The sequence below is a fragment of the Doryrhamphus excisus genome, linkage group LG3 (genome assembly GCF_037039965.1).
Source record: "Doryrhamphus excisus strain RoL-2023G ecotype Guam linkage group LG3, RoL_Dexc_Guam_v1.1, whole genome shotgun sequence".
In the NCBI taxonomy this organism is placed as follows: Eukaryota; Metazoa; Chordata; class Actinopteri; order Syngnathiformes; family Syngnathidae; genus Doryrhamphus; species Doryrhamphus excisus.
In genome coordinates, this window is record NC_136359.1 from 24,109,825 (window position 1) to 24,128,593 (window position 18,769).

Genomic DNA, 18,769 nt, shown 5'->3' on the forward strand with positions numbered 1-18,769 from the left:
AAAAAATGATTTACAAAACGCAAGTAGGGCTAGGAGACCCGAGTTCAATTCCACTCTGTGTGGAGTTTGCATGTTCTCCCCTGGTTTCCTCCCACATTCCAAAAACATGCTAGGTTAATCGGCGACTACAAATTTTTCCATAGGTATGAATGTGAGTGTGAATGGTTGTTTGTCTATATGTGACCCTGTGATTGGCTGGCCACCAGTCCCAGGGTGTACCTCGCCTTTTCGCCCGAAGACAGCTGGGATAGGCTCCATCACCCCCCGCGACCCTCGTGAGGAAAAAGCGGAAGAAAACGAATGAGTGAAGAAATATTTCAACAACTATTTACTACTGCAGTCGTGTTCTTGAATGCACCCTTCGAATCACGTGACACGTTTCCATAGTCACGTCACGCTCCACCATGTTGTAGGAAATCCACCGCTGCTCTTTACTGTCAGATTACACTTTAATCTGAGGAGGAGGATACCCTGTCAAGACGTGCTTGCTATCTTGGAACGACGTAAAGGTTGATTTTTTTTTCTTTTTCCTACTTTCAAGAAGCGGCCCGCACCTAAAAGATGAATAGTCAGGCGTCCTTTGTCCCCTGTTCGACCACTTGTCACTACAGTAAAATGTTAGCTGGCTAACCAACGGAGAGGGAAAAAAAGAGTAACTAAATCGGATTAGCTGCCAAGGCTAGGTAATAACAAGGTATTATTGACTGTAGGTGACTACGAATTCAACCCTTTTATTCTCCGTACTGCTTTTTTTTTAAATTCCTTTTTAAATCTTATTAATGTTGCTGCAAGGAAGCTAGCACGAATCACAAAGAGCTGGAGTTCCTTGGCTACCTTTTTTTTTTTAAGACGTATATTGAAATCAATACAGTGTCAAAATAGCTGTAAAGATAACGTTACAATATTTTAATAAAGAAAAACGCACAGGAACCAGAAATGTCAGGGAAGGACAAAGATAAAGCAGAAAAACAGTCCACCACGGAGCGGCTCATTAAAGGTGAGTAATTATTCTCAATGTAACATTTCATATATGTGTTTACTTCATATAAATAATATGGACATTTCGAACACTGCATCAGTAGTCTTTTTTTTTTTTTTTGTGCAGTATACATACCAAATAATTACTACTTCCGCTGCATACTCAGTAAATAGTGATGGAATTAATTAGTTATGGAAATAACACTACACAGTAAAGTGATCTTGTTCTTGTACATGGCATTGAACCGTAAATCAAAGCAGAGTCCAATAGTGCTGATGACTGTCCTTGACATTTAGGATGGATGAAATCCCGATACTTCACTCACGGAGTACTCAAGGTCTGCTCAGGTTGCAGTAGATAGAACTTGACAAGATGGATTCTTTCACCCTGAGGTCGCTCGGCTTCATGGAGCGGACCGGACACACCATTTGGTGTCTCTACCCGGGCCTAGTCTGAGGTAGATCCCGACCCAACTTGGGGCCGCCGGCACCTCGACTTTAAAAGTCAGCATGGTCCCACATCCCTGTCTGTCTGCAAGGGCACTCTGGGAATGTGCTGCCAGGGGGGGGGGGGCTGGAATGCTGAAGTGTGAGCCAGTAAAGAGCCAGTGAGTTAATTGTGGAAAGAATCTCCCCAGTGATCTTCCCAACATGGCCACTCACATGTCGGAGAGGGAGGACGGGAATGTGAGACGGGACAGAAGAAATGTTGAGTGAGTTAGGAACCGTCTCCGATTCAGGGAAAGCCCCCATGTTAATTAAAATATAATCTCCTTAAATCATCATAATACAACATTATCTGTGGCTCGTATTTCGGAAGTGGCTACATGAGGTCACTGGAGTAACGGGTGGCTTTAAGGTAGGAGCGTCCAAAGAGCGGTCATTGGTGGCCTGCGGACAAAATGAAACACCGCCCGTATTTCGATATTAAACGGAAAATGACCTAAATACCCCAAAAGTGGTCTTGCATCCTGACAAAATGAACACGTGAACCGGATTTCTTGTCCGTGGGACGCCTGCGACAACAATTTGTCACTTTTCCAATGTCTGCTTTTCAAAAAAATCGGATCCAATTCAATTCGGATCCAATGATTGGATTGGAATGGATTCAATCCAATCTATTTTCAAAAGAAAACTGTCAATTTTTTACAAATTTGATCTCAAATTTGATCTCAAATTTGATCTCAAATTTGATCTCAAGTTTATTAACTCATTCAATCCCACCCATTTTCAAAAGAACGGCCATTTTTGACAATTTTGATGTATTTTTCAAGGCAAAAAAATATTGTGTTCTAAGGCTATAAAAACATGGCACATACCAAATGTCTGCTTCTCAAAAAAATGTTTTTGTTTGTGAACGAGTAAAACAGAATTTTATGGTGTCATAATAAACGTGCAACATAATCTCATATCATGTCAAATTTATTAACTCATTCCATCCCATTCATTTTCAAAAGAACTGCAATTTTTTAACAATTTTGATGTATTTTTCAGGGCAAAAAAATATTGTGTTCTAAGGCTATATAAACATGGCACATACCAAATGTCTGCTTTTCAAAAAAATCTGACTCAGTTTTTGTTTGTGAACGGGTAAAACAGAGTTTTATGGTGTCATAATAAACGTGCAACATAATCTCATATCATCTTAAAGTTTATTAACTCATTCAATCCCATCCATTTTCAAAAAAATCGGATCCAATTCATCCCATGATTGGATTGGACTGGATTCAATGCCATCCATTTTCAAAAGAAAATTGTCAATTTTTGACAATTTTGATCTCAAATTTGATCTCAAATTCGATCTCAAGTTCATTAACTCATTCAATCCCATCCATTTTCAAAAGAACGGCCATTTTTTTACAATTTTGATGTATTTTTCAGGGCAGAAAAATATTGTGTTCTAAGGCTATAAAAACATGGCACATACCAAATGTCTGCTTTTCAAAAAAAAAGTCGGACTCAGTTTTTGTTTTGGAACGGGTAAAACAGAGTTTTATGATGTCATAAAAAACGTGCAACATAATCTCATATCATCTCAAGTTTATTAACTCATTCCATCCCATTCATTTTCAAAAGAACTGCAATTGTTTGATAATTTTGACTTATTTTTCAGGGCAAAAAAAATATTGTGTTCTAAGGCTATATAAACATGGCACATACCAAATGTCTGCTTTTCAAAAAAATCGGATCCAATTCATCCCATGATTGGATTGGAATGGATTCAATCCCGTCCATTTTCAAAAGAACAGCAATTTTTGACAATTTTGACTTATTTTTCATGGCAAAAAAATATTGTGTTCTAAGACTATGTAAACATGGCACATACCAAATGTCTGCTTTTCAAAAAAAAAATCGGACTCAGTTTTTGTTTTGGAACGGGTAAAACAGAGTTTTATGGTGTCATAATAAACGTGCAACATAATCTCATATCATCTCAAATTTATTAACTCATTCAATCCCATCCATTTTCAAAAGAACGACCATTTTTTACAATTTTGATGTATTTTTCAGGGCAAAAAAATATCATGTTCTAAGGCTATGTAAACATGGGGCATACCAAATGTCTGCTTTTCAAAAAAATCGGACTCAGTTTTTGTTTGTGAACGGGTAAAACAGAATTTTATGGTGTCTTAATAAACGTGCAACATAATCTCATATCATCTCAAATTTATTAACTCATTCAATCCCATCCATTTTCAAAAAAATCGGATCCAATTCATCCCATGATTTCAAAAGAAAATTGTCAATTTTTGACAGTTTTGATGTATTTTTCAGGGCAAAAAAATATTGTCTTCTAAGGCGATTAGACTGTCAATCAGCAGAAGTACATACGTATGTACGTTTCAGGAGAATTTCAGTCTTCAACAAAAAACGGACAAAAACAGCTACAGATACATTTCAAATTTCCCTTCAATGCATAACCTCTTGCATGCTACACGGCTCCATGTTTATTGATTTCCTGCTTGCTGAGGCTACATGAGAAAGATGCTTGCCGAGCTGGTATAAAATGCACCTCTACCACATTGAGACTGTTTTTTACGATTTAAAACCGCACCAAACATGATCTCTTCTATTATGCAATTGCATCATCACTTCTTTGGTGAAAATGTATAAATACGTTTTTGGTAGCAAATAAGGTAAATAGAATTGTTGTCATGTTTTTTATTGTATGGTTTATACCGTGAGTACGACTGTCGTTCTGTTTGATCACCATCTCTCCGTTTGCACTGTTTTTTTTAATTAGGATAGTTCTTGTCTATCATTTGCAAATTAGCAAGATGAAGTCCCTCTAATTATGCAGTTACAACACCATCTACTGGAATGAGTTGTAACGAGAAGACATTCAGACAGTCCTGCTATCATGTGTTTGTGAGGGTGAGCATATAACGCCAAATCTAACAAAAAAAAAAAAAACAATGAATGGATGAGAAACCCTGTCATAGTAAAAAAAAAAAAATCCAGAAAGTCACCAATACCACAAACTTAGTGGGCATGCCCCATTTTGTTTGATTATAGCGGCTCATAAAAACCAGAGATTGGAATATTCCTTTTCCATGTATACCATTGTTTTTCGGAAAAGTCATTCAAAAAGATTCCAAAAAAATTACTCATGTAACCGTGGTCTTTAATCCCAAGTCTCAAGTGAAGACGAACAAGTCCAAGTCATGTCTCAAGTCAAAACAAAACAGATCAAGTTAAGTCCTCGGTCATAAGGTTGAAATCTTCCAGTCCTTACAAGACATAAGAACTGTTAAGTGACCTTGTACTTTGCCACTCTCTAGCAGTCTGGTACTCACAGAAATATTCTTAAACTGATTGGACCTTAGTGGATTCCGTCAGTGAGGCAGATTCAGTGGGGAAATGTGGAATTTACATAATAACGTCAGTTAGTTGAATACTTTGAATGGGAACACATTTAACTCAAAACACTCAAAATCGAAAGTATTTTCAAAAGTCCACGTCTTTGATGATATTGTCAAGCCGAGTCAAAAGTCTAATTTCTACACTGGTCCCGAGGTGTCAGTAATGTTACTGTAATGTTCGGTGAGACACACAAGCATCAGACTTGATCGCCGAAACAACAGCATTTTATTGCAGGTTTGATCTCACAACAGCCACAATAATCCCTCACACTGTTATACTGCTATTGTGACTCACGCCAAAAACTCAACTTTAAATCCCGAACTTACTTCTTGATCTGGATGCTATTTCACATCTAAAGGGATCTAATAATGTTAAAAATTGTCAACAGGTTTTCTGTGCTATAAATATGAAAAATTCACTTATTATGGTCGGTTCTGGAACCAATGAACTGTGGTTAACTAGGGATTATTATACTTTCTATACATCCACTTAACCAAATGAATGTGAGCTAAAATCACAACAAAACCAGTTTTCAGAAAACAGGAACACATTCAAACTACAATCTTCGGCTTTATTTACACTAATCTAGAGCTGCAACAATTAATCGATGATTAATCGATTATCCATTTAAGTCATTAAATCACAGACATTTTTCAAAAGACATTTTTCAACAGCCATTTTTTACTAATTTGATTTTCAGATTTTTCAAGGCACACTGACTATTGTGTTCTAAGGCTATGTACACATATTTCATATCATCATTCATATTATCATAACATATGTGAGTTTCAGCAAAATATCAGTTCAACAACAAAAGGAAAAAAAAACAGCTTTTTGTGAAACGATAAATTTCAAGTATAACTTTGACACAAATTTAGCCAAAATATCAAAACAATGGTTGTTTTACATAAAATTATGATTTTTGAGTCATCTGTGACCGCAGATATATTTATTATCTTCGTGTTATTTTTGCCTCTGATATGTTGGAGACAAACCCACTAACGCTTTGGTCCGTGTGGGGCAGTGGTGGGCAAACTACGGCCCGGGCGCCACATGCGGCCCACCCATCGTTTGAATCCGGCCCGCCAGTTTCTTTCTAAGTATTTCAACTTTTAACAAGTCGGATGTGACTTTAAAATTAAATTACATAATTTGATGTGGTCTGATGTTTAAAGTGCTCCTGAAAAGAAAGGGACATGAGAATATACAGCTGATAGTATAACACTTTTACAGATAAAATTAGACTAATAATTCAAGGAAAATTAAGCATAAATTAGTGTATATAAGTTCTGCCCCCCCCAGACAATTTTGCAAACTCAATGCGGCCCACGAGTCAAAATATTTGCCCATCCCTGGTCTAGGGTGTCACCCATTGGTTGATTAACCACAACAACAAGCTTCAGATCAATCGGCAAAGTATATAATAGTAGGTATTGCCCGTACTTCGGTACGTGACAAAAAATTTAACTATATTAGGAAAGCAGGAAGTGAACAAATGTAACAGTTACTGATTGTAAAAGTGCCAGATGGAGGGGTAGGATTTAATAAGCTTTGCTTCTTCCTACTCCTTTTGGACATGTGGAACTGTGAACTGATTATGGGATGCACTCAATTGGAATCTGATGCATGTTCAAATGAAATAAAACCATTACCATTACCATTACCAAATGTAAGCGAGGACCCCCGATCTATAGTAACCACCAAAGTCTTCCCTTTACTATGATACTAAAATCATCCAAGTAGACCAGGGGTCTCAAACACGCGGCCCGTGGGCCAAATGTGGCCCGCAGGACGCTAGTTTGAGGCCCCCGCCTTGATATGAAAGTTTAATGTTAGTGCGGCCCGCGCAAGTTTGATATGGATGCTGTATGGTATCATGTACCCAGAAAAAATGATTACGTTTGATTAATGTTCATGTTAAAGGTTAAATAACTGTTAATAGTTATCCTCCCTATCCGTGTGGAAGTGGTAAGTTTTTGGCTATTTAAGTTGAAAGGAAATAACTTGAAGGCTACCGTTTAGGTCGCTAGCTCTCTAGTTTGCGAGTTAGCATGTGTCTCAAGACCCTGCAGTTGCGCAATATGTTGTAAATAAAAAGAGTATAAATGTGACTATAGTCGTGTTTTGTCATGTCTACAGGGCTCTAATAATGCTTTGTTCATTTTAATCTGAAAAAAATCATTTGTCTACCCACCAACTATATGTGGTTTCTTAAGGTTTTATTATTTGCTGTTTTATTATTATTATTATTATTATATTTATTTATTACTGATTGATTTTCTTTATTCTTGATTTGTTTATTTATTTTTCATCTTATTTTGTGCAGAAAAATAAAAATTAAGATATTTTTCTGCAAAAAATAAGATAAAAAATAAATAAACAAATCAAGAATAAAGAAAATTTATAATTATCTTATAATTATCTTATATCTTATAATTATCTTATAATTATCTTATAAGTTATTCTTGATTTGTTTATTTATTTTTCATCTTATTTTGTGTAGAAAAATAAAAATTAAGATATTTGAGAACAGTGGAATGTTTTATCAGAGCTTTTATTGTAGAAAATCGGAACCAAAGCACTGAAAAAGTTTGTATATTTTTCTGTTTTTAATAAATGCGTTTTTTTTTTTTTTTTTAAAAACCTGATGCGGCCCAGTCTTGCCCAAACCCTAGCTCCAGTGGCCCCCCAGGTAAATTGAGTTTGAGACCCCTGAAGTAGACACTTGTGTGCAACGCTTTCACATCCACAACAAATTGTACAAGTCTCTCACAATTTTGATTGACTGTCAGATTTGGAGGGAATTTGGATTTTATGAAAGTAGTTCCGAGTAGGAAAAACATCCAGGGTGATTTGAAATGAAAATTAAAAAAATGCATTCAAGAGTGTCTTATGTTTTCTACCACACCAGGCTTGACGGATGAGTAGTAAACCCAAGGATTGTCTAATTACCATGCAGGGGTAATGCATTCACTCATAATTAGAACAATCTGAAGTGGATTTGAATCATTCAGCCAGCCATAGTCTGCTCCATTCATCTCTACCCGGCTCCATCTTTGTAATTCAATTCTGTTTATTGTATTGATTTGAAAAACAATAGAAAGCATATTCGAGACACACTGGCTCCCAAACGCTGTCCAAACACGATGCGCAGTGGGCAGGATGGTAGATAGTAGTGCCTTTGTTTCTTGAGTCGTTTGTTGTCATGCCAGAGAGTGTGGGTGTTGATGCAGTGCAGCAGTGGTCCGATGCATGGCTGGCGTTTTGAAGAGTTCATCAAACATTAATGCTAATTAAGCCAGGCTCTCTCTAATAAGCAACCAATCTCAGGGTGGTGGTACCCCCCCCCCCCCCCCTCTTTTAATTTTTTTTTTTTTTTTCCTCACTGGGTATGGGTGAAAGGCGCACTTTACCCCGCCAAGAGAGCAAACAGTGCTTGTGTTTTTCCCTGTACTGTTTGAATGAAGTACTGCTGTTCAATGACAGCCAGAGCTTCTTTTCTATCCGTGTTTGAACAGGTTGTTGCAGCCGCATGTGGTGACAGACTTTGCATTTATCTTTCTTATTTGTTGTTTATTATTGTAGCTCTGTGTGCGTTTGTGTGTTCATGGTCAAATGCTCATCAATGCATTATGCTATCCCAAATGTTACACTCTTTACCAACCGTATACTGTATCTTAATCTGAGCACGACATTGTGTAGTGGTTAGCGTTCTGGACTTTGGAGTGGACGCCTCGGATTCGAATCACTCTTAAGAATCGTCGGTATTCCTCAGGAAGGGCATCCGGAATATAAAGATCTCAGCCAAAAATCTGGGATCTTGATATTAACTAACCCTAACCCTAACCCTAACCCCGAACTAACCCTAACCCTAACTAACCCTAATACCCAACCCCCAACCCCCAAACCTAACCCTAACTAACCCTAATCCCTAACTAACCCTAAACCTAACCCTAATACCCAACCCCCAACCCCAAAACCTAACCCTAATACCCAACCCCCAAACCCTAACCTCCAAGCCCCAACCCCCAACCCTAACCCCAACCCCAACCCCAACCCCCAATTTTCTACAATAAAAGCTCTGATAAAACATTCCACTGTTCTCAAATATCTTACTTTTTATTTTTCTACACAAAATAAAATGAAAAATAAATAAACAAATCAAGAATAAAAAAATCAATCAGTAATAAATCCCTGTAGACATGACAAAACACAACTATAGTCACATTTATACTCTTTTTATTTACAACATATTGCGCAACTGCAGGGTCTTGAGACACATGCTAACTCGCAAACTAGAGAGCTAGCGACCTAAACGGTAGCCTTCAAGTTATTTCCTTTCAACTTAAATAGCCAAAAACTTACCACTTCCACACGGATAGGGAGGATAACTATTAACAGTTATTTAACCTTTAACATGAACATTAATCAAACGTAATAATTTTTTCTGGGTACATGATACCATACAGCATCCATATCAAACTTGCGGGGGCCGCACTAACATTAAACTTTCATATCAAGGCGGGGGGCTCAAACTAGTGTCCTGCGGGCCACGTGTTTGAGACCCCTGATTTATATGAACAGATTTTTTTAATGAAATATTTTTTCCTTGTGGGCATCAATTAATTTTGTATTTCCCTTCATTCCAAATGTAAGCATATGAAAGATGTGTATTTATTCATGCGTTCAATAGGCGCTAATCCAATTTAGGATCTTTCAGCCTTTGCGGAAAACTGATTTATCGACTTAGATTTTGAGTTGAATTCATTTTTCTATCAAAAACTTGCGTGGTTCCTTCTCGAGTGTGTCAGGGCTTTTAAGAAAACAGCCCCTGAATGTGGAAGCCTTTGCTAATAGAGGCTTTACCTAATCTGTTCTTAAGACTTGCACCACCTCAGCTTACGTCTCTCTTCACGGCTGTGCCTCAGAGGCCGACGAGCACTTACTGGTTATTTATACCACACTGGCCAATACATCTTTCTGAGAAAAGTGTTGGTAAATTTCAAAAACATGTAATACTTCCACTAAGTTTATACCGTATGTTCTGCAGCTGCAGGATGTCACATGGTCCATAATAACAAATAAACCAGCATTTATGGCTATTTGTGTTTACATTTCTGTTTACATAGCACAGCATTCCTTTCGGCCAATTGCAGACAAGGTTGCAATGTGGTAAGCAGAAGTAGTAGAGTGTTTCCCATAAAGGGTGTGGTGGTTGGATTAGCTGATGTCAAATTAGCAGCGATGCAAAACTCATATTTTTAAACCTTATTTAATATTCATTCATTCATTTTCTACCGCTTTTCCTCACGAGGGTTGCGGGGGATGCTGGAGCCTATCCCAGCTGTCGTCGGGCGAGAGGCAGGGTCTGGACTGGTGGCCAGCCAATCACAGGGCACATATAGACAAACAACCATTCACACTCACATTCATACCTATGGACAATTTGGAGTCGCTAATTAACCTAGCATGTTTTTGGAATGTGGGAGGAAACGGGAGTTCCCGGAGAAAACCCACGCATGCACGGGGGGGACATGAGGGTGGAATTGAACCCTGGTCTCCTAGCTGTGAGGTCTGCGTTTATTTTATTTTATTTTATTTTATTTTATTTTATTTTATTTTATTTTATTTTATTTTATTTTATTTTATTTTATTTTATTTTATTTTATTTTATTTTATTTTATTTTATTTTATTTTATTTTGTTCCAGTGTTGCTTTCATTTCCTGCTGCAGTCATGAAAAACGAACAAAGTCAGGTCAATCGAACAGGTCATTGAACATCTAATATTTCACTATATTTTAGCGTCAATGGGAGTTGCTGCTGGAGCCCCCGGCATGCCTTGCGGGTACTTAGTAACAGTGTTTGTTGTTAGCGCTTAGGCGTCGTTAGAATGGATGCATTCACGTTGCCAAGGCGACCAAATCAATTGTAGAGAGTGGTGCTTATTTTGCATATTGACATTATGTTGCATTTTAATTACACAAAGCAAATTCCGTTAATGACCCATTCGGGTGTTAACAAATACTTTTTTAAAAAACTCATGTTATGATTTACGCTGCACGGTGGTGGAGTGGTTAGCGAGCAGGCCACACTATGAGACTGCGTGGAGTTTGTTTGTTCTCCCCATGCGTGGGTTTTCTCCGGGTACTCCGGTTTCCTCCCACATTCCAAAAACATGTTAGGTTAATTGGCGACTCCAAATTGTCCATAGGTATGAATGTGAGTGTGAATGGTTGTTTGTCTATATGTGCCCTGTGATTGGCTGGCCACCAGTCCAGGGTGTACCCCGCCTCTCGCCCCGAGACAGCTGGGATAGACTCTTTTCTTGCTAAGAATCGCGATCGCAGTATAATGCAATAACTCTTTGTCATTTAGGGATTACTCTGAATCAAGATCTTGGTTTCTTTTTTGTTTAGCTAGCTTTTAGTAGCCACCATATTTCAGACGCAGCCACTGTGGGTGTAAATGTTCCTTGTCACTCAGTTCGACAGTGAAAACAAATGTGCTTTTAGTTTTAATCACAACGCTCTCAACCCTTTAGCCTCAAAAGCACTTATGTACCTTTTTGTGTTGATGGCATGAAGGATTGTGTGGGTGGTGTGTAGCAGATTAGCGAAGGAAGGCAGCTTCAGGTAAGGTATATCTAGGCGGAATATTGGAGGTGCGATTGTGTGGGTTCCCTGCTGCTTCAGTCGTCTCGCAGCTCTTTTGTTTGATCAACATTTAGGAACAGTACATATCTTCCTCCGGACATGCGTCTATCTTCTAAACGTCTTCTTGATATGTTGATAATTTCATTTTAGAATGTAAATTTGAGGACTGTATACATTTTAATTCATTCATTTTCTACCGCTTTTCCTCACGAGGGTCGCGGGGGTGCTGGAGCCTATCCCAGCTCTCTTCGCTCAGCTGTGCAATATTTAAAGTTACTTTCAGAGTCATTGAACATGTGATACTTGACGTGACTGAAAACAAGAAGGTGGTGGTGGTTGATCTCACTGCCGTTTTGTGTCTTTGGCAAAACTCATGTCCTCAAATGAAGGTAAAAGTAACCTTAAATTGTCCTTTATCCCTTTTCATTTGTTATTCATTCACTAACCTGGATGGACGACTATAGTCACATTTATACTTTTTTTTATTTACAACATATTGCGCAACTGCAGGGTCTTGAGACACATGCTAACTCGCAAACTAGAGAGCTAGCGACCTAAACGGTAGCCTTCAAGTTATTTCCTTTAAACTTATATAATAGCCAAAAACTTACCACTTCCACACGGATAGGGAGGATAACTATTAACAGTTATTTAACCTTTAACATGAACATGAATCAAACGTAATAATTTTTTCTGGGTACATGATACCATACAGCATCCATATCAAACTTGCGCGGGCCGCACTAACATTAAACTTTCATATCAAGGCGGGGGCCTCAAACTAGTGTCCTGCGGGCCACATTTGGCCAGCGGGCCGCGTGTTTGAGACCCCTGCTCAATTTTCATTTCATTAAAAACAAATCCCATGTCATGAAAATGTATTGGTTGATCGCGAACAAGAACGGGTGTGGGTAAAAACGCGGATGTGGACTTCGGACCGCGGTCTAAATAAACCTTTCTGATTGGTCCATTTCAAGATTTGCAAGGATTGGTTTGCAAATTACCACCGGAATTACGCAGTCCATGTTTTACCAACACCCAACAAGAACCACTTTAAAAGAAAAAACTCTTGGCAGTATGGCATGCCAAAGTGCACTTGCACGACGGGAATATCACTGATTGGATTTACTTGCCCCAATTTTTTTTTAACTTGCCCCAGGCCATCGGTACATCGTTATTGTCGAGCCCTGATAACGGTTCATCAGTGTTCATGTGCTCACCTTGTTGATTCTGTTTAACAGAAATATTCCCATACATTCCATACATTGTGTTTGGGCTTGTTTTGTATTAAGCTGATAGGCGACCTTTGTCGTTGGGAGGGCAAGGTGAGGAGCGGGGAGCTGTATGGAGGAGACATGAAAAGGAGCATTGTCGGTCCAATGAATGGATTAGATGATTTTCCACAACAATAACCAGTAACCAATAACTGGACCTGAGCTGTTTTCAGTGTTTAATATTTTTTTTCCTCAGAAAAGTTTTTTTTTATGTGTTAACTTAAGCGCTTTAAATAGACCTGATATTTTATTTTAATTAGATTTTGTAATTATTTGATCAAAACTAAACGTTGTAGGCATCACTTGGGTTCAAGTTTGTTCAAACCAAATGACTTTATTACGCCACATTTTTTTTTGTTGCATATCAATATTCATAACATTCATATCAATTCATCTGCCACAATAATATTCATTCATTTTCTACCGTTTTTCCTCACGAGGGTTGCGGGGTGTGCTGGAGCCTATCCCAGCTGTCTTTGGGCGAGAGACGGAGTACACCCTGGACTGGTCGCCAGCCAATCACAGGGCACATATAGACAAACAACCATTCACACTCACATTCATACCTATGGAGTATGAATGGAGTCGCCAATTAGCATTAGCATGTTTTTTGAATGTGGGAGGAAACCGGAGTACCCGGAGAAAACCCACGCATGCACGGGGAGAACATGTAAACTCCACACAGAGATGGCCCCGAGGGTGGAATTGAACCCTGGTCTCCTAGCTGTGAGGTCTGCGCGCTAACCACTCGACCGCCGTGCCGCCCGCCACAATAATATTATCAATTTAAATGTAAATATCTTAAAGTGAGCGATTTTTCTCAGCATTTTTAAAATGAACTTAAAATTTATTAATTAGATTAGATTAATTTGATTAGATTAATCAATTATTAATTGATTACAATTACATTTTCTGTCCATTCGGTAGATCGACAGCACTATTTTTCACATTATTTTTGCTGGCACTCACAAATATCTTTATTCCTTTGTTGCAATGCTATACTGAAGGGTATATATAATATAATATAATATAACGTTTTATTCCATGCAATATATATGGAATACCGAGGTTTGAATGTATCTTGAATATTTTACCACTGCTTTTTAAATCAAAACAAAACAATATTTTTCTCTCTCGACAGCTGTGCCATACCCCCCACAACATAAACTGACAATAAAAGAGGTGTTTGAAGATGGCAAGCCCAATCCCGAGCTGCTCCGGAACCACCTTGTCAAGGAGGGAAGGGTGGAGGAAGACGTGGCTCTAACAATCATCAACGATGGCGCCGATATCCTTCGCCAAGAGAAGTGTATGCTGGAAGTGGAGGCACCTATTACAGGTATTTTCATATACTGTCTTTTCATATTACTATATTTCAACTAAAATCTATCTGCACTGTAAACCTGGTAAGCTTCACATAACACGACAAAAGTTTCACTCACTCATCCATACACCGAGTCTTTTTCCTGTTTATATTCTCACACCCCCGCACACCAGAGAAGAGAGCACTTGGCGTCAAAAGGGCGCCCCGGGGGCCATTTTCATTCCGCAACTATTTTTTTTATATTGGCCCTTGGCATAGTATAAAAGTCAAATGATTATTAATGACATTATTAATGGTAGTTTGCTTTGTCACTTACAACACAAAACTATGTTTTAAAGCAGGGGTCTCAAACTCAATTTACTTGGGGGCCACTGGAGCTAGGGTTTTCAAAAAAAAAACAAAAAAAAAAACGCATTTATTAAAAAGAAAAACATTTTAAAAACTTTGCTTTGGTTCCAATTTTCTACAAGAAAAGCTCTGATAAAACATTCCACTCTTCTCAAATATCTTAATTTTTATTTTTCTACACAAAATAAGATGAAAAATAAATATAAAGAAAATCAATCAATCAGTAATAAATAAATAAATAAATATAATTATCATAATAAAACAGCAAATAATAAAAACTTAAGAAACCACATATAGTTGGTGGGTAGACAAATGATTTTTTTCAGATTAAAATGAACAAAGCATTATTAGAGCCCTGTAGACATGACAAAACACGACTATAGTCACATTTATACTCTTTTTATTTACAACATATTGCGCAACTGCAGGGTCTTGAGACACATGCTAACTCGCAAACTAGAGAGCTAGCGACCTAAACGGTAGCCTTCAAGTTATTTCCTTTAAACTTAAGTAGCCAAAAACTTACCACTTCCACACGGATAGGGAGGATAACTATTAACAGTTATTTAACCTTTAACATGAACATGAATCAAACGTAATATTTTTTTCTGGGTACATGATACCATACAGCATCCATATCAAACATTAAACTTTCATATCAAGGCGGGGGCCTCAAACTAGTGTCCACGAGCCACATTTGGTCCACGGGCCGCGTGTTTGAGACCCCTGGTATATGGCATAATAACGCAATTACACTGTATCAACAATAAACTTGAATTTCTGAACATTATTTAACACTGTAATTAAAATATCAGCCGCTTATCAGAATATCACTGATTGGATTTACTTGCCCGAATTTTTTTTTAACTTACCCCGGGCCATCGGTACATCGTTATTGTCGAGCCCTGCTCTACAAGGTCGCTGGGCCTCTCTCTTCTACTTCTACTTCTACTTGGCCTTGGTCCAGGACACCTCCCAGCCTGCCAGCACTCTAATTACTTCAAGGCTTTTCACACTATAAAACTGCAGTTATAGTAGTTTTTTTTTTTTTTTACCTTAATCAACTCCCCCTTAGCTTTTATGTAGGAGTAGCTAGCTGTTAAAACACAACCGTTTAGAACAGATGACAGAGTGTGTATCTACTGTAAATATCTTGCAAAAGTCAGGTCTACAGTGCTGCGTAATTGTAATAATAATAATAATAATAATAATAATTCTCATGTTATTAATACACTGTGTGAGGCCAGCTGTATTCTGAATGTATTTTTATCACAAAACCTTCTTGTTAGCAGCCTATTAGCTTGCTAATAAATGACAACAGGAACCCAGGAGTCATCTCTGTCCTCCGTCTCAGATGTCCTCACGGTTGACCCTGTAGTTCTTCGTTAATTAATATGTGTCTCGTTTTGGGTTCTGCATCCTTCAAGCACCCAGCCTACATGGCGACGATGGCTGGGACCATACGAGAGCCTTCCAGCCTCGACTAGAGTGATGGGAAACGATATGGCATCAAGTCTACAAAGTCGAGAAAAAAGATGGACAAATCTAAGAAAATATGAAATAATAGAGCCATGTTTTTTTTTTTTTTTTTAGATTTATTTTGGGATTGTGTTGCTGGAAAATGAATAGCACCCATCCGCCTGCAGATTCATCTCAAGTTCAGAGAAACATTTTTAATCATAATAATATTAACGAGGGCGGCACGACGGTCGAGTGGTTAGCCATGAAGTAACTCCAATCCCTTCATGTCTTTCCAGTATGCGGCGATGTCCATGGGCAATTCTTTGACCTCATGAAGTTATTTGAAGTGGGGGGATCACCCAGCAACACGCGGTATCTCTTCCTCGGAGACTATGTAGATCGAGGATACTTCAGCATTGAGGTAAGTTGTATACTTTTTTTTTATATCATTAACACTTATTGTTATGTTATAGTGTACTCAAATAGATAAAAGTAAACAAAAGCTTTGCTTGTATTCTACTTTGAAGATTTTACATTTGAGCTTCTTGGCCGAATGGGTTTTTGCTGCCTGAAATTCTATTTCAGTGACAGCTCCAAAGGGCACAGTTCATCCATGCTGATTGGAATGGTTAAAAATAAGACACAGGGTTTCGGAATAGAGAGCTGCAGGCTGGGTGTATAGCGAGTGGTCTGCGGTGGCCTTGGTGAGAGTCATGGCTGGAGGGTGGCAACCACACTAAGCTTGATGACCCACTTTCATGGGTCATCAAGCATCTATAGAAGCCTCACCACATATTCCCCAAGTATCGTATTATATGTCTAAATATAAAGTTTCATGATTGTATGTATTCATACGGCTAATCGTGCTGCAGAACAGTATAGTCGAAGTTAGAAAAAAAAGATCCCGCAGAGTGATCGGACGCCTATTTCTGACATGTCGTGATCGGTAAAGAATTCAACATATCTTGAATGAATGTCTTTTATTTGTATTGTAGTTAAGTTAGCCACATTGGTGCTTGAACATGCATAAAGAGCCAAAACATACATCATTCATAGACACATTCAAATGTTACCAACTGAATGCATGAGCCGTGCAAGACCATAACAGCCATTATCACGTACTATTTAATCAAAAGACCATTTTGTATCCAGAAAATTTTCAGTTTATTACATGTATTATATCTAAACAGTGTAAACACAATAATTGCAAAAAATAATTCAAAAAACAATAACAAAATTAATTGATGTCCACAAGCAAAAAATATTTCATTAAAAAAAATGTGTTCATATAAATCAGGGGTCTCAAACATGCGGTCCGTGGGCCAAATGTGGCCCGCAGGACACCAGTTTGATATGAAAGTTTAATGTTAGTGCGGCCCGCGCAAGTTTGATATGGATGCTGTATGGTATCATGTACCCAGAAAAAATTATTACGTTTGATTCATGTTCATGTTAAAGGTTAAATAACTGTTAATAGTTATCCTCCCTATCCGTGTGGAAGTGGTACGTTTTTGGCTATTTAAGTTTAAAGGAAATAACTTGAAGGCTACCGTTTAGGTGGCTAGCTCTCTAGTTTGCGAGTTAGCATGTGTCTCAAGACCCTGCAGTTGCGCAATATGTTGTAAATAAAAAGAGTATAAATGTGACTATAGTCGTGTTTTGTCATGTCTACAGGGCTCTAATAATGCTTTGTTCATTTTAATCTGAAAAAAATCATTTGTCTACCCACCAACTATATGTGGTTTCTTAAGTTTTTATTATTATTATTATATTTATATATTACTGATTGATTGATTTTCTTTATTCTTGATTTGTTTATTTATTTTTCATCTTATTTTGTGTAGAAAAATAAAAAGTAAGATATTTGAGAACAGTGGAATGTTTTATCAAGCTTTTCAGTGTAAACAAAATAATTGCAAAAATATTTCAACAACAATGTGTTTTACCAACACCCAACAAGAACCGCTTTTAAAAAAAAAAACTCTTGGCAGTATGGCATGCCAAAGTGCACTTTGGTGCACAAATTTTTTTTTAACTTACCCCGGGCCATCGGTACATCGTTATTGTCGAGCTCTGTATATTATTGAATACTTGATTTGATCCCTTATCTTTATTACCACAGTAATCAAAATGTGAATACACATCACAATTATGGCGTTCATGCTGTACTACTAATCTGCACAACGACAGTATTTGCACTTTGTATTAGTACTGAAGGTTTTTTTTCCTTTCACTAATGGCCACATGGCTCACTTCAGAATAAATGATAAGCAAACGAAGTGAATCTGAATATAAGGATGTGGTTGCCTAGGTAACAAAGTGCCCCTTGAAGTACTATTATACCTTTGCAGGAATGCCTTTCAGAGGAAGTGAGTAACCCATCTTCTATTCATACTTGGCAATTTAATTTGTCTTTGTGTTGTAAGTGGGTGTGAGCACATATTGACTGGCCTTGAACTGAGACAGCCAGATATGAACGACTCTCGTTATGCCGGGGCTTTTCATAAACAGCCACATGGAGAGGAAAGAACACATCATGTTCAGTCGCTTCCCTTTCTTTTGACTATGTTTCATTTTTTTATCATTTATTGACAAGCGACATGGTCACGCTTATATGGCGTCATGTTTTTTTTTTTAAGGAAATGATGCGGCTATCGCTATCCCGTCTGCACGGACGTCAATGTGGTTAATGATCTGTGCCTTGTTTCTTTTTTGTCTGCGTCAGAGCAAACAAAAAGTGTACTGCACTGTCATTAAAGCATCGTTGTTGGAACGACGGCTCGCTCTCTATAAAAATAAAAATAAAACCTTCTATACAGCCGCTGGCTTTTTGTGATGAAAAACTGATACAAAGATGTTTTTCACT

General features: G+C 37.9%; 2 protein-coding genes across 3 annotated transcripts in view; one reads left to right on the plus strand and one right to left on the minus strand.

Moving 5' to 3' along the window:
• The first annotated feature begins 406 nt into the window (after window positions 1–406).
• ppp3cca (protein phosphatase 3, catalytic subunit, gamma isozyme, a) overlaps window positions 407–18,769 on the plus strand; it is a 40,619-nt gene continuing 22,256 nt past the window's right edge. The window contains exons 1-3 of one of the 2 annotated variants that reach the window (XM_058070279.2): window positions 407–997; window positions 13,912–14,109; window positions 16,200–16,324. In XM_058070279.2, the coding sequence (XP_057926262.2) occupies window positions 937–997; window positions 13,912–14,109; window positions 16,200–16,324 (384 nt within the window). In that variant the 5' untranslated portion in view covers window positions 407–936. The remainder of the gene's footprint in view (window positions 998–13,911; window positions 14,110–16,199; window positions 16,325–18,769) is intronic. The other variant, XM_078789210.1, reaches the window with a different exon arrangement.
• Window positions 13,824–18,769, minus strand: part of adam28 (ADAM metallopeptidase domain 28) — a 51,880-nt gene continuing 46,934 nt past the window's right edge. The window contains exon 20 of the transcript XR_013627102.1: window positions 13,824–13,833. The gene's annotated coding sequence lies outside the window, so the exon portion shown is untranslated. The remainder of the gene's footprint in view (window positions 13,834–18,769) is intronic.